Here is a 16,834-nt window from a genome sequence, read left to right as displayed (position 1 = left end):
TTGGCTGCTATTATCTGTGAATGAATTTTAAAAGAAATGTAAACCTAACCCATGAATAAGGCAGGACTTATTAATTAAATTTTCTAATTAGCAACTAGTTTATATAATCCATTATTCACTGCATTGAAGAAAAAAGTAGGCAAAAATAATCCTTTATATAATCTTTTATGTAAACATAAGGAACATACAACACTTGAATAGAATATCAAAAATAGGAATCAAAAGGTTGGAGAGAAATGGGAATTAGCCTGAAAAATATATTATCTAGTTTGTATGTTTCTTTCACTTTTGAATAAAAATATAATTTTGGACTTTTTTCAATTTTTGTATTATGCTTGTCCATTTGTTTGTGTATTCTTGGGGTTATGAATAAATTCTAATGCTTTTCTTTTCAAGTCATCAACTTTGGACAAATACATTATGTTTTGTTTAAACATTGCTGAGTAGCTTTAACAGCACTTCTCTATTTAAATAAGACATAATGAGGCCTGTTTTATAACATATATAGCATACACCACTGATTTCAAATTCCCCGTTGCTAACTACATCACGTAAAACAACCACTTTATCACATTTTGTGAAAGGCAACATGTTTGCAAAGTTAATGGCATTAACTAATGTTCTGACGTGTGAATTAATTTATTCAGATCACAACCTCTGTGGACAGCATTTTCCAAACCATCAGTACAATTATGTATGGCAAAATAATAATTTGGTTTATTGATTATGAAGTTTATTTTAAAAGTCTTTATGTTAAAATATCATTAAATGTTCAATGTTGTTATAGTAATATACCTAACTATTGGACATAGTGGAATACTAATCCTTAACATTCAAGTTTTAATACATCAGTAGTATAACTAAGTACCGTATTTCCCCATGTATAAGCACCCCCTTTGTATAAGCCACCCCCCCAATTTTTGGACTGTGAAGTTTTGAAAAAAATATTTTATTAGAGAAACAAGTTATGAAGAAAGAAATTTTACAAAGAAACAAAATTCGACGTCTAGATCTACAACTTCGGTCATGACGCCGAAAGCGGTGCGGGCGACGCTAGCAATCTACGCATCGGAACGAGAGTAGGAACGAAGCATTCAGGCCGATGCCTAGCGTATGCATTTCTATCGCGTACTCGCACTCGTAATTGTATCATCACGTACAATTTTTACAAAAAAGGATAGCATACTGCTGGAAAACCAGTTTATTCCTACTTTATTATTTTATGCATTTTTCACATATAAAAAGTGTACCTGCTTTGTATATGCCACCCCCCTACTTTTTGGGCTTGAAAATTTTGGAAAAAAGGGGTGGCTTATACATGGGGAAATACGGTACTTCCTTTTTAAATATTGAAAGCTTAGAATTGAATTTGGACATAGTGGAATACTAATCCTTAACATTCAAATTTTAATATGTCAGTAGTATAACTAAGTACTTCCTTTTTTAAATATTGAAAGCTTAGAATTGAATTTCTCAAATTTAAATGAACATTCAAAAAATATTGGAAATTCATATTATAAAATAATTATTATAGCCCCACACATATGTGCTCTCCCATATCATTGATTTTAGAGGCCTTTTTAAATTAAGCATGTTACGTATCATGAATTATTTTATTATCATATGTCCTATAATAATAAATCTTAATACAACTTGCTAAAGAATACTATTCAACAAGAAATCTCTGAACATTAATTCTCTATAAATATTTATCTTCTCTATAAATTCCCATTTTTGTTGCTTAAATCTCTTACTATCTTTTCTCTTCGAATTGGTTTTATCAGACATAGTTCCACTTAGCTGAACATATGAGAACCTCCAGAATGTTAACTGCACTAGACATCTCTTAATTACTTGAATTACTTGAGTGTTTATGAGCATTTATATTATCACCTGCCTGTATTGATGAACCAGTTTTCTGCCACTGATCTATTCTCACAAACCAGCTGATGGGCAGAGACCACTTCAGGAAGCAGGTGTAGAAATGGGAAGCAAGCTGTCAGTCTATGTGAAGAGGTGAAACTGAGGTGGTGAGTCTTGCCAGTTCACTCACACGAGCTGAGATGGTGAACGGAAAACTGCACCTCCACACACTTCACCCAAGAAACACTACTGTGGAACATTGTTTATTACTGCAACATAACTATTAATACTAGTCTAAAGCATAGCTATGTTGTGGTTAACTGTTTTTGTTCTACTTTTAGAGCGCTATATTTTGCAACTTACTCCAAGTCCAAAGAAATTATGAATAACATATTTGAGCCAGATTCTACTCAAGTACATATGACCTCAGCTGGAGTGGCAGGTAAGGATTTTTGAATTCCTGCTTTAATCTATTGAAAAGCTATTAATGAAATGGCTGCAATAATAAATGAAACCTAAAGAAGTAATGGAAATAGTTCAGAATATAATGAAGATACAATGACTAAAATACTGTATATGAAAATCTACTGATTGTGTATGAATGCTTTCTACAATCATTGATAGAAGATTGAGTTAGAAAGTATTTTATTTTCTTCATAACTCCCAAGTTAGTGAATCAGGTAGACACAGTTTGTAGGAGTATTCAGGGATTTGGAGTAAGGGAAATGGTGATTTGTAGCATGCAGGAGCATTATACGTATTTCCATTAACTCTTTAAAGAAGCTGCATTATTTCATGGGCTTACAAAACAGTAGCCATATAATTGCAGATAAATATACATACGCTTTTAAGAAATGCCAACAGATACATGTGCTCACTTATGTATGCTCCAGTGCACCATTCCCCTTTGAATCTTGATCAGTGCATAGTCCTGTCAAGCTAAGAAAATTTTATGTGGAATAAAGGAGCACCTCTTTTTTTCCTTTTCATTGACAGACTTTATATTGCAAACTTCTTCCTCTGATAAGTCACCTGCAATATCTTCTTTGTGCACCAGCTTGTATCAGATAAATCCTCAAAGCTCATTGCCTTCATAAGGGATAAGAAAACAAGCAAAATTTCTCCTGATGGCATGGGGGGGGGGGAGGATATGAAAATGAGTTTCTTAGGAAACAGAGGAGATAAAAATGTACTCCAACATTATTTACATGTTTATTCAGAATTAATAATAGAATTCATGCAGTTGCAATTCTGTAATAGTTGTCTCTGAGGCATGTGATGAGAAAATGTAAGATTGTGCTATTCTAGAATAAATGTTTCAGTTAGTGGCTTACATAATGTGTTCTATATCAAATCCTGACAATGCCCATATAATTAATAAGCATAGCTAATGTTCTGTCTTATTATTTTGGAGAATAGAGATTTACATTTTAAGTAGCTGTTTGTATACAGTTGTTTAAAGAATCCATGGGGAATAGGAAGGAAGTGCAAATGAGGATTCCTTTAAAATTGTACATTGATTTAGAGACTGTTACCTGTCTTCTTTTTTCCTCAGAAGTTACAAAGAAATTAAATTTCTCTTGATAAAGAACAGAGCAGCAGATGAAAATGGATTAGTAATTTTTTAACAGAAAATGACCTGTATATATACACATTAATAGTTGTTTGTAATTAGCTTAAACATTAATTACCTAGTTGTTATAATTATTGTTGTAAATATGCATATTTGCCCAGAATATGTAGAAAACTGATTTGTTGGCAAATTTCATATCTACATGCAAGTCCAGTTTGCCTATCCAGCAGGGTTTTTTTTTATATTTATGATTTGAATTATGTATATGAAAATTCTGTTTTAGATCTATTTCTTTAATTATTTAGTTTTTCATAGCTGTTATTTTGAGGCAAATATGCTTTGTTCTACATTTAATATAAAAGGCTACCTCTTTTGAATTTCTGTGATTCTGTTTTTATTACATGAAATTATCTTGTTCATGTGCTTACAAAAAATTGACTGGCAATAACATTCAGCTTTGCAGTTATATACCTTAAACTACATGGTGAAAGAGAATGTCCTGTGCATATTGGCTTTGAAGGTAGCTACTTTCCCTTTGAATTAGCATATTTTTAGGATGTTAGAAATCCCATAGATTGCATTTGAAATTTTTTTAGATAAATATAAAACTACTGACATATAATTTTGGCTGATTGGCTCATAACTAATACAAACAGCATATGAGAAAAATGCTAACCTTGTCATTTTTGCTTTTTAAAATGCTTACTTACTGTAATAAGTTAAACTATTAACAATTCTGCCTGCAAGATACATTTTAGTTTACATTTACTAGTACAATTAATATGTCTTAAGGAAGAAATACTATATTAGACTTTCTGCATACAAATATATTTTAAAATCTTTCACAGAGTATGAATTTTTTCTTAACTTTCTCAATCAATACTTTTTTGGTAATTTTTAATTGTTTTTTTAAATGTTGTTTAATGTATTAAATCATACAAGTAATAATTTTTACAAAAGCTAAATAAATTTATCAAAGCCTAATTATTACATGTTTAGTGACTAGTATGTGTTAATATTTTGTTATCCAGTAAGAAATACTTTGTTAGACATTTTGTTATGGATATCAGTGCATTCTTGGTGAACAAAATAGACTAATGTAGATTGACTATTCAGACAAGTGTGATGTTACACATCCAGAAAAACCTTGAAAATCTATTCTGATCCCATTACAGAAGGACTAATATTGTTACAGACTCTAGTTGTTTTAATGGTGTTCTATGTAAGCAGCCCAACTATAACACTGCCAGATACAGATGTATGCCAAGTACAGATAACATTCTGCCACCATAGTAAAACTGTATGCATAAAGTTTCTGTACCCCATTTCCTGTGGATGGGTAACAGGAACAGCATTATCATTTAAATACCTATTCCACTAAAAGTTTTTCTATTCCTGATCAATACAATACCTTTGTTAATTTGTTGGATATGATATTACAGGTGTTGTGTAATACAGTTCTTTGCAAATTATTTAAAAAAATACTGGATTAGATATTTCCAGGTAGTGTTGGCCATAAATATAAAATGTATGCTTTAAAGCTTTTGTTTTCTGAGATCTTCTTCTTACACCAATTCTAATATGAAACAACAAAAATTATATCATGAAGAACTGTCTAATTTTGTAATTCATTGGCTTTTCCCACATCATCTTCTTGATGAATTTTATATAGCAACAGCAGAATTTACAGTTTTGAATTTAAAAAATCATTTCACAATAAATCTGCTTGCTGATATAATGGTTTAAACATCTGTTTTGAAAAAAGGAAATAAATAGCTCGACTATGATTTTTCTTATTTTTTCCTTATTGTTAATGCTTTTAATAAAGCTCAAAGCCAGCTTGATCTGTAGTAGCAAAGTTCAGGGGTGACTTCATATTCAAAGTGACATTTATCAGCATTATATTATTTCTGATGACAAGGTTAGCATTTTAAATTATTTTTAAAACAAAGCCAAAGCAATACTTTGTGTTTCTTTAAAGTTCATAGGTAAGTATTTTATAAAATGGTTAAATTGCTGCAGATGTCAAAAATTTCAGTACTCAGTGCATTTTACAAAATCCTTTTTTTAAATATTTGTGGCCTGTATTCTTTTTTTTTTATTTTTTTACTGTTCTAAACTTTTAAAAATTAGATCTCACCTTTTATTAAGTCACAAACCCTCCCAATGGGATTCAGTTTTGTCACATGTATCTGATGAGGTCACTGCTTGTTGTTATGATACAGAAAAGCCTGTGTCTATTTTAGGCATTTACTGTACATTTCTCCCGTGAAAGAGTGAGATCGTGTCATCTCATGTTCCCCATCCGCAGGTCACTTCCTGCAGAAATATGGACTAACTTAAACCTCGTGAGTACTGAACTGAGCATCTCTTGCAGCCTCTAGAGTAAGAACCAGAGTTTGGGTTTGTAAGCACTCTTAAAGAAACAACCTAAGGGGAATCTTTATTTCTGAACTCCAGTTGCTTATATTGTTCACTCAGCTGTTTCTTTCGTTCAGTTTGGGGAGAGGTAGAAAACCTTTGAATCAACTGCTATAAAATTAACCTTATTTGTTTAGTAAGCTCTCTTTTTGATAATATGCAGAATTTACACAGAAATTTCAAAGTAGTTATTTACAACTGCATGTAATACCATTGCAGTTAATTGAATTCACTGATCAGAGCCTTTTTTCCTTTAAAAACAGAGCTTAGCATTACTTGGGTTCATATTGATTTATCAATTCAGTTTATTTCACAAAGTCAGCACAGATTATTCCTGGGATCTTGAGATGTTTTAATTGAAACATGGGATATTTTTTCTTCTAAAAATCATCCAATGTATACTTGCTATTTGCCGTAGTCAGAGTTTTCAGCCAATAGCTTTCAGAATTAAATAAGTTCACAGTACAGTCCTATGCATATCTGCTCAGAAGTAAGTTTTATTGAGAGCCTTTTTCCTGGGATTTATAGGATATTAGTCTCAAACCATAAATTAAAATTGTAATTCTACATATATTTGTCATTTTTAAATTATTTAAATCATTTTCTGCACACATTTCAGAGTACAAATAGTCATTTTTTAAATATTAAAAAGCCATTTTTAAAATATTAAAACCCATATGTCCACATTAAAGATACCCAAGTAGAGAGACTAATTTACTAAGAACCAGAAGAAATTTAACATTAATAGGGATAAGTTCAGATAATTAATATATTTTATTGTGAAATAAAATTTAAGCTTAAAATATATTATGCTGTTTTATGTTATATTTCCCAAGTTAGAAGTAATTATTGTAAAATTAGAATCTAATGTTTAAACATAATAGCAGGAAAATAATTTTGTTTGTTGTAGAGAAACATCCAAGTCAAATGGGAATAAAAAGTGCAGTAGAGCTTCAAACTTTTTGAAGGAAAAACTCATGAAAGAGGTGAAATAATAAACTTTTTAAAAATTACAACATTGGGAGAATGAGAATGTTACTGATTTATTTGAAGCATTCTAAGATAACTTTATAAATAAGAAAGTAATTAAAATGCTTGCGCTCAAAACCATGATTTTTTAAAAAATTGTATGGTTTTTTTAAAAATAGATTAATTTCAAAATTGTTTGGTCATTTTATTTATACTTTTTATAAATAATACATCATTGAATGGGACTTCCTTCTGAATAGACATATATAGGATTGTGCTGTTGTCTAAATATAACTTTTATGCTGTGAACAATTGTAGAAATTATATAGAAGCTCTATATATGACATTAGCAAATCAAGTTTCTACATTCTCTGGTTTGGAATGTGCACAAAATCTTGAAAAAGATAACCCAATACTGACTCTAAGATCCTTATATCCTTTTTCTTTAGGAAGAAAGTAGGATTTGTGATAGCAAGAATAGTGGAATTCTTTCCAATAAAGAAATGGGTGGTCAGAATCTAGTAAAATGTATTCTTTCTATGTCACCTTACAAATGTTGCATTTTATATAAATCTTGTAACTGAACAGCTATTTAAAACTGCCCTTTCAGCCTTCTGCTTTCCGTGTTTTGTGATTCTGCAGTGGGTGAGATAAACTTTTATCTAGTAGTCTCAGCAATATCATCTTACTGGAACTTTGAATAGTTGTTATCTTGCCTGCTTAATAGGTCACATTATACAAATATTCACATTCTAATAATTTGTTTTTCTGTGTATGAGAATTTCTGTGGCCCACTTTGAATGTTAAATAGTAGCTGCTGGCATAAATTGTATGATATCCAACTTCTTTTTTATCAAATATTTCAAGCATTTATATAGAGGAAGTTGTCCGACTTGTTTAGTTAGAATATTTTTATGTTCTGCTTTGAATTTTCAATGTATAAAGCAAATTCACAGAGAATAATTTATTGATGTGGTTTAATGTTATTTGCAATTTACTTTTATGGATTCTATTTAGACTTAGCTGGCCTTGTTTCAAACTGAGGGACAGGTGCCAAATGAAATTTATATGAATAGAATGGTACAAGCTGAGTTAAATGTACCTATGGTTAATAATTTTTGAATAACAAATGCATTTTTGAAATCATGCAGAGTATTATTTGCCTTGTGGACTTTTAGTAATAAAATGTTGGCAGATAATTATTTCTGAATTTTTACAATAAACATAGTACAAGTCACTTTATATCTTCTTGCTGTGTATGTTGTAGTTTAGCCTATTGTTGCCATGATGTTGGAAAAAATAATTTTTTTCTTTAATTGTTTGTTTAGGTTTTACTGCAATCACCATAACTAATCCAATTTGGTTAGTAAAGACACGATTACAACTTGATGCAAGGTAAAATCTCAAATGATCTTTTGAAAATATAAGTAGATCAGTATGTATAAAATTGGTCAAAGTTTCATTATAAAAAGTTAATGTAAGGAACCAATAAGATTCCATCGTTAACTGCTGTCCTATGTCTGTTTTAAAATGAACCTGTTGACTTGCTGACAATTGATACATCTTTTTTACTTCAGTATTTCAAAAACACAAATTTCATGTGCCTAAAACGTTTATTTTCAGTATCTAGTTTATATTATCTACATAATAGAAGAGATTCTAGAATGTACATCGACAGTATTGATAACTGAAGCTGTAAAATGTAACTAGGTATCATCAGACCTTTTACTACATGGCCTAGAAATATCATCTGTAGGCGTTCATATATTTTAATCCTTTTAACGTGAATCATAATTTTTTTAGTTCTATAAATGCTCTGAGTTCTTATTTTTTTATTTTGTGGTTCTATGAACATATATTAGCAAGAAACCTGAGGCAAATTGTTGATTGGCAATGATTTGGATCATAGAACTTGTCAATAATACATGTTATAGTGGCTTCTTAACAGTCTAAATGGCCTGGAAAAAATATTGAGAGGAGTAATCTTAAGTCTGCAATTCAAACAAAGGTTCCGAAATAGCAACTTTTCTGCTTATGTTTCGTCTTAGTAGGCTATGTGACTTTAGGTCTGCCCCTCTATGTCTTAGTTCCAAACAAATAGCTACAAAAACTTCAAGAACTAATCCAGGCAATCACTAGGAGCCAAGACTGACTTGAAGGCACACAAATAAAATACTGACTTTAAAGAAGGACTATCTTAAATGGAAGAATTTTGATTCAAAATGCATCAGTCATAAGGCTTTCACTTGTAATACTGGCAACTTGATGAATAAATAACATGGTTCAAGAAGCCTTTCTTACATATTTATCTGAGCATCCAGACATATAGAACTAAGATTGAAATGTTAGTCTTGATTGATATCCTATATGTGTCTATCAGAATTAAAGAATATAAAAAGCTATGTGAACATGGCCGAATTTTGGGAACTTGGCAACATAGCTGCATTAGAACTATTTGCAGTGTCCAGTGGTCACAAGATCGAGTTTTACAAAAGTTTTGCCAACAATTAGCACTTACAGGTTTTTGCAAAATCATACCCATTGCGAATCTTTGGTTTGAAATAGTTTGACCACAGCATTCACTTAATGTTCGCTGCAGGAAAGTCATAAAATCAAGTCAGTCATATGACCAATCCATTTTACGAACATTGTGGAAGGACTCCATTATGATAACAAGTTAAGAACTACCAGTAAACAATAGTCCTGTGCCTTGAAACACATTGAGGCATTTAGTTCTAGTTGAACTATTTAATCAGGGTTAATGTAGTCAAGCTATTGTATGTAGGTGAAAGGCTGTATCTTTTCTTTGATCATTGATAATGTATAAATGATTGCATGAAACAATATGCAAATGTGAGGACTTTGAAAGCTTTGGGCCACTTTGCTGCATGGAGTATGTTATGCTGATTCTTGGTAGAATATTATAAACTATTCAGATTTGAAATAATTTTTATTTTTGTTTTGTTTTCCATTTTAGGAATCGTGGAGAAAGGCGGATGAATGCTTTTGAATGTGTACGCAAAGTTTATCGGTCAGATGGAATTAAAGGTTTTTACCGAGGGATGTCTGCCTCTTATGCAGGCATATCAGAGACTGTTATTCATTTTGTTATTTATGAGAATATTAAACAAAAAATCTTGGAATGTAATTCTGCTTCTGGGATGGATAAAGAGGATGAGCCTGTCAAAAAAGCATCTGATTTTGTTAGTATGATGGCAGCTGCAGCCACTTCCAAAACCTGTGCTACATCTATAGCCTATCCACATGGTAAGGATCATTTGCTTAGAACAAAATAAGATAGCATCACAGTCCATATATTGCAATAAATCATAGACTATGTTAAATTTTTTGGGGTTAAATGATGACCATGTTCATCTTCTTTAAAACATGCAGTTTTCAGAAAACTGATGAAAATGCTAGCCAGACATAATTAATAAAAATATTCATCACTGATATTTCTAAAACATTATAAACCAAAAACAATAAAATACAATTAATAAGTCATACAAGAAATATGCCTTTAATGCAGTTAAAAGTCATTATTCCGGTGTAATGCAGACATTTAAATATATATGGTCAGGACAAGAATATCTTTACCTAGTTTCTGAAAAAGACAAAATGCAAGTAACAGGTTTTATTTCTTGGAAAGATCATTTCAAAGAGAGGTAGCCAAAATGAGAATGATCTCTGTGTTGTAGTAAAGTTTAAGAAGATATTTGAACAAGGACCTGAACAAGGATCAGGTAGCCTAGGCAAAATAGTTAAAGCTATTAGTTGAAATACTCTTGATTTATTTTAACTGCAAGTCTTTCAAGACTTTGAGCATCACTATGGATCTTGGCCCAAACTCTGATGAAAATATGCTAATCACTTAGAAAAGTATTATAATTGGATGAAGGAAAGAAATATTATATTGCTGTCAGCCAATCTAAGATGGTAAATGGCTTTAATTATTTTGGACCTGATGGATCAAATTCACAGTCTGTTGTTGTCAGCCAATCTAAGATGGTAAATGGCTTTAATTATTTTGGACCTGATGGATCAAATTCACAGTCTGTTGGCCATTACTTTACATGCTTTGTTCCTGGAGAAAGCAGTATTGATTAAAGCATACATGCAGCCATCCATGCAGCTAAAGGTGGTTGAATGTGGATTGAATCAAACAGAGATGAAATTTGTTTTCCTGGTCTTTGTATAGTGATTGCTTATGAATATTTTTTAGAAATTGAGATTTTTATACAAAATACAGTTATCAAATATGAGACTTTCTCCTTTTTCTTTAATACAGAGGTTGTACGAACAAGACTACGAGAAGAAGGAACAAAGTACCGATCCTTTTTCCAGACGCTGTCATTGCTTATGCAAGAAGAAGGCTATAGTTCTTTCTACCGTGGCCTAGCCACACATTTAATAAGACAAATACCAAACACGGCTATAATGATGACTACCTATGAAGTGGTAGTCTACTTGCTCAATAGACAGCAGCACTACTATCTGACTATAGGGAAATGAAAGACCAAAAGTTTGCAATGGACCATAAACATTATGAATGACAGAGAGCAGCTATACACACACACACATATATATATATCATCCAGGTATATCACCCGTATAACAACTATATGCATATGTGGACAAAGTGGAAGACTGTTGATAGGCAATCATTTACACTTCTGCTGGCTTGTTATATGGTATTTCTTGCAAGTTGTTCTTGAGGACTGCATTTAATATGTCATACTTCAGTTGCAATTTCCTATTAACATGTTAACTTTTTTACTTCTATGCAGTGAGCAGAGAAGGCTTGGTGTAAGGAAGTTTTAACTTTTAGTGCAAGGTGTAAATCCATTACTGGCTATAGAGTTATGTTCTCCTACAGCAGTTTGAAGGCTATGTCAGGATAAACCTGATTCATGCTCGTATCTGAAAGTCCATTTTGCAATTGAAATAAAATGAAAGGTGAAGATTTACATTAAGCTTCCCATTTTACTACCTCAGTGGGTTTCAGGAGGAAATGTAAATCCCTAAATCCCTCTAAAAACATAGAAATCTTCATTTATATAAATGGGGGCAGGACAGAAAGAACAAAATTCTAATAATTTTAACAACTAACCCTGGGGTTCAGTGTGCTGTAGGTGCATATTTTAATAACCTACTTATTTTTGCTGTACAAATAGAAGAATGTTAAGATCTGCGTAAGATTTACTTCTGTTCTCCTGTATGAATCCTATTAGATGAATCCTGATGAATCCTAGTAGGACTTAAAAGTATTTCTAGATTGTGTTATTTTGAACCGAGAATGAACCAACCCTTGAATAGTGGCAAATAATTTAATAATTCAGCATTATGTTAGACTTCAGCAAACTGAATTATTGTAAGAGTTACTTCACCTGAGCTAAAATCTGCATCAACTAAATGCCAAACTTCACTATATTTCAAGGCCATATCAAAATCAAATGCTAATGGAATTAACTGAAGAAATAACAATACGCAGCGTTCAAGCAGTCCCTTGTGTTTTATTATTTGCTTAATTTCTGGTGCATTGTACAGAACTTGAAAAATGAATGTTTCTTTTTTTTCCCCTCAAAGTATAATCCTTAAAATTTATTTCAACATTTATACAATATCATTTGCTATAATTTAATAGTTGGTTTTCACTAAGGCATAGTAACTTAGTTGTCTTTAACAAACACTATTCACAGTATTACAAGTAACCTGTTTTAGTGTTATATAATTAATATAAAAATCCTACATTCAGTTTTTTAACTATAGCCCTTCTGTTCCAAGCAAATTTTCTGCCTATGTATTACTGTTTTCTAATTGAATATTTTTTTATTTGCAAATTTAGCTAGTGATACCAGGAAACAAGCTTGTGAATTCATTTGCGGGTATTTAGTTCAAAGAAAATATTCTTGAAATGTGTATCATTAGTGCATTTGATTTTTTTATTTAAGAAAATTAAACAATTGTAATGGTGCAATCCTACTCTTGCCTATTCAGAAGTTACAAAGAATGTAGAAAGATTTATTTCTAAGTCAGTTGTTTCTAAATAGAATTATAGCTGAAAGGCAACTGGCTTAAATCATGGTTAGTTCCCTTTATTGTATATATTTTGTTACTGTATAATACAGAGAAGTGAAACATAGTGGCACGAGGAAGGCGTAACATTTATTTCTATAAATTGTTCAATTTTTTTATTGCAGGCTACTTTAAAATATTGCAGGGATACTGAGAATATAGCCAACTGTCAAAATAGTTTCTCCCTGGCTATTCTGTAGCAGATATGTTTCCTATAGACTTGCAATATTTAGTTTGATGGTTGTATTAAAATGTACCTCTTGTTACAAATCATTCTGCTGGACCTTTTTAGCAGAAAATAATTTTCTTTAATAAGACTGATCTTGTTATGCATGTAGTCCTTGATTTACGAACACATTTGGGGCTGAAATTTTGATTGCTAACCAAAGTTATTAAGCAAATCTGGCTTCTCCCATTGACTTACTTATTGGAAGTTTGCAAGGGGGTTGCAAATCATGATCACACGACTGTAGGATATTGCCTCTGTTGTAAATGTGAGCCTGTTACCAAGTGCTCAAATTGTGATCAGGTGACTTGCACGGATGATGTGATGTTGTAAATTCAAGGACATACTATAAATCATTTTTTTCAGCACCATTGTAACTTCAAACTATCATTAAATGAATGGTCATAAATTTAGGACTACCTGTATTATTTTAATTAACATGACAGATACAATTATTAGTTGAAGATGAATGAAGAAAACTTATCATTAAAGGAATGGATTCCCCAACAAATTTCTTGCTTGTAAATATTACTGACAAAGATGTTACTAGTAGTAAACAATAGGCTATACGTGTTTGCTGTCTTAAATGATAAAATTGAGTAATATTACTTTGTTATGAAAAAATTTATAGAAAAATAGACTTCATATATTTCTATTTCTACACTCAGGTAGATTCAGATAACCAAGTCTCTCCCCCCTGCAATCACCATTATATGATAGCATTCCAACAACAATCGCCAAAGGTGATGAGTCAGAGAACTTTGGGGCAAGCTTAAAATGTAGGTAAAATCATGATTACTTACTAACTCTAATCTGACAAGTCTTTAAAAATGAATATTTCAAAATCATAAGCTGTTCCAAGCATGCCAGCTTTATGAATCCACATTTCTATTGTTTATTATAAAGTAGATCCCACTCAGTACACGATCATGCGGTATTCTGATCATGCAGTTGCTTAAGGCACATATGACTTTGCTAGATGAACAAAGTCTCTTAGCTATCATTTATTTGGGCATAATTCAAAACATATAAACTTCTTTGGTAAAATTTTTATACTCTGTCTTCAGAAAAATGCATTTATGATGGATATATTAAGAATTAGGGATGTGATGAAGTAATAAAGTCATCCTAAGTATTTTTACTGTCATTGTCATTTCATATATGCTGTGACATGAGTGGTGGAATATCTAGGTTCAAAGGAGAAATAGTTATATCTGTGTGTGTGTGTGTGTGTGTGTGTATGTTGTGCTTGTCAGCGATTCTTTATAAACAACGTCATTGTTCCTTTCTTAAGGCAGTGACTACAGAATCCCAGAAAAAATTACATTAATTTAACAAGGTATGGACAGTTGTAACTTTCTTTTTGCATCCTGATTCCTTGTAGTTTTTTTTTTTTTATTAGTGCATTACTTGCTAAACATGAATCTGTAAGGTACTTGTTTGCTTTAGTCCAGCATTTCTCAACTCCTACAGTTTTAAGGTATGTGGACTTCAATTCCCAGGATTCCCAAGCCAACATGTTGGTTGGAGAACGCTGATCAGTGAAGTCTTTACATCTTAAAAGTTGCTGAGATTGGGAAACACTCCCTTAATTCAAGATTAATGTTGATGACCTTTAGCAAAATTGCCTTAATGAGCTATCCTAGCTTCAGCCTGTATTCAGATTAGGGACCTCAGGGGAGGTTAAAAGAAGAAGCAGAAACCCAATGGAATATTTTCAGAAAGCTCCCTAAGTACCATTTCCCACCAAAGGAATGTTGATACCCAGTGCCCACTTGGGTTGAAATAAAAAACAAAAAAATTAACAAAAATATTAGTGGATTGCCCCACATTTTTTTGATAGTTTGAAGAAAAGACTATACATTTTCCATGTACTAGTCTTTTATGGCTTTTTGATCTTTGCATCCAGCTTTGAATTTATAAGATGAACTAATAGAGTTACCCATTTTTCTCCAGGCATATACAATTTGGTTAAATAATTACGTAACATGAACATAATTTAATCCTCAGTTGTGTAGTTATGTTCCTGTATATCTTTTTGAATGAAATAATGGATTTAAAACTTCAAAAGTGAGGATTTTTCCATGCGCATAATATACTTTGGAACTTTGTTGTATTCTTCTGAAAAATGACAAGACAGACACAAACAGTAAAATAAAAGGGCGTCTGGTAGCATCTTTAGCTGACAAAAATGTATTAAAAGGCATACATGTTTGTGACTTATAAATGAGCTCGTTCTACTAAACATCTGGTTTTTTGCTGCGGTAGATACCATAAATACAACTCTCTTAATAAAACAAATTTAACCAGAAGGTGGCACTACAGTAATGCCAGTGCCAGAAGTGTATCTGTATGGATGTGTATATTCATATCTATTAATGTGTAGCACAGAAACAAGCCATAGTAGATAATGTAATAAAACTTGCACTTGCCAGATTTTTATTACTCTGTGTAAAATGACATTAAATCAAGGAATAACTCGTAGGTTTCTTATATGTTATTATCTAATTGTAAGCAAAGTTTTGTTAAGCATACATAAATCTTTGACTCAAATTTGACACTTTAAATGATAAAACAGCTAATGTGACATTTTCAGTAGGCTGGTTATCAATCTAAAATTTTATGTAAAAGGGTTATTATTCCACCATGCAAAAAAAAAGTTTGAGATTTTGCATGTGAGGTACTTAGTAGTCTGCTTTACTCATACCTAGTAGGTTTCCAATGCTTTCCTTTCTTCTCGAAAAGCATAAAATGTACTTATTAAAAGTAATGTATCATTGAAATGTAGTTCTATGACTATCTAACACTATAATTTTAGAACTGATGGAAGATATTGTGACCTCTCATTTTTAACTCTTTCAAATCTGTATGATATAACTGCAGCCTGTAATCTGTAGATTATTTTGTTTTTATTAGGTTTTATAAATTCTACAATCTAGCAGAATACTGATGATGTGTGCCTATATCCGTTTGCTACTTCAGAATTCAAATTTTTATCTTTTGATAAATACCTGAAGTCCAATTTCAGGTTTTTATTTTATGTACAGAAAGCTTGCATACCCTTTATATGTGAAAGTGGTTTTTTGTAGAGCTCTTGTTTACAAAGTCAAACATTCTACCACTCCTACAAACTTTCATTTTTAATTTCATACCATATTTTTGGCTGTCAAATATGTGCTTTAAATACTTTTTGTATTTATGCTGCAATGGCAACATTTTGTTTGGACTGCTCAAAACTTCAAAATAAAATAGAGTTTATTCAAACCAATCAGACTTCATTCACTTTTTTAAAACACAAAGAAAAGAGTGTTTCAAATGAAAAAAAAAATGTGATTGTTTAAATTATCAGAGTGGGAGAAAAAACATTGGCGTTGGAATGAAGTTCACAACATAAAAGAAAGACTATATAAAATATTCTTTATAGGGTAGTATATTTTACCATAATACTTTTTCTTCAGGTCTTGTTTCTTTATGAATTAAATGTCTCCTTTTCTTCTAAACCAGTATTTCTCAATCTTAGCCATGTTGAGATGGATGAACATCAACTCCCAAAATTTCTCAGTCAGCTTGTTGAAGTCCCCACATATTAAAGGTGCTGCAGTTGAGCTACACCCTGCTTGATAACAAACAATATTTTAGGACTTCAAGATTTTATCTAGATGGAAGGATAACACTTGGATTCCAGATTTACCAATTATAAAAAAGAT

General features: G+C 31.5%; 1 protein-coding gene across 2 annotated transcripts in view; it reads left to right on the top strand.

Moving 5' to 3' along the window:
* SLC25A36 (solute carrier family 25 member 36) overlaps positions 1–16,391 on the top strand; it is a 31,829-nt gene extending 15,438 nt beyond the window's left edge. For both annotated transcript variants that reach the window (XM_026701503.2, XM_026701505.2), the window contains exons 4-7: positions 2,205–2,305; positions 8,155–8,221; positions 9,804–10,093; positions 11,115–16,391. In XM_026701503.2, coding sequence (XP_026557288.1) covers positions 2,205–2,305; positions 8,155–8,221; positions 9,804–10,093; positions 11,115–11,338 — 682 coding nt within the window. In that variant the 3' untranslated portion in view covers positions 11,339–16,391. The remainder of the gene's footprint in view (positions 1–2,204; positions 2,306–8,154; positions 8,222–9,803; positions 10,094–11,114) is intronic.
* Positions 16,392–16,834: the final 443 nt, after the last annotated feature.

Source organism: Pseudonaja textilis, chromosome 4 (genome assembly GCF_049901715.1).
Source record: "Pseudonaja textilis isolate UNSWEBS1 chromosome 4, rPseTex1.2, whole genome shotgun sequence".
NCBI classification, from domain to species: Eukaryota; Metazoa; Chordata; class Lepidosauria; order Squamata; family Elapidae; genus Pseudonaja; species Pseudonaja textilis.
Note: the sequence above shows the minus strand (reverse complement) of the source record. Positions and strands in the feature narration are given on the sequence as shown.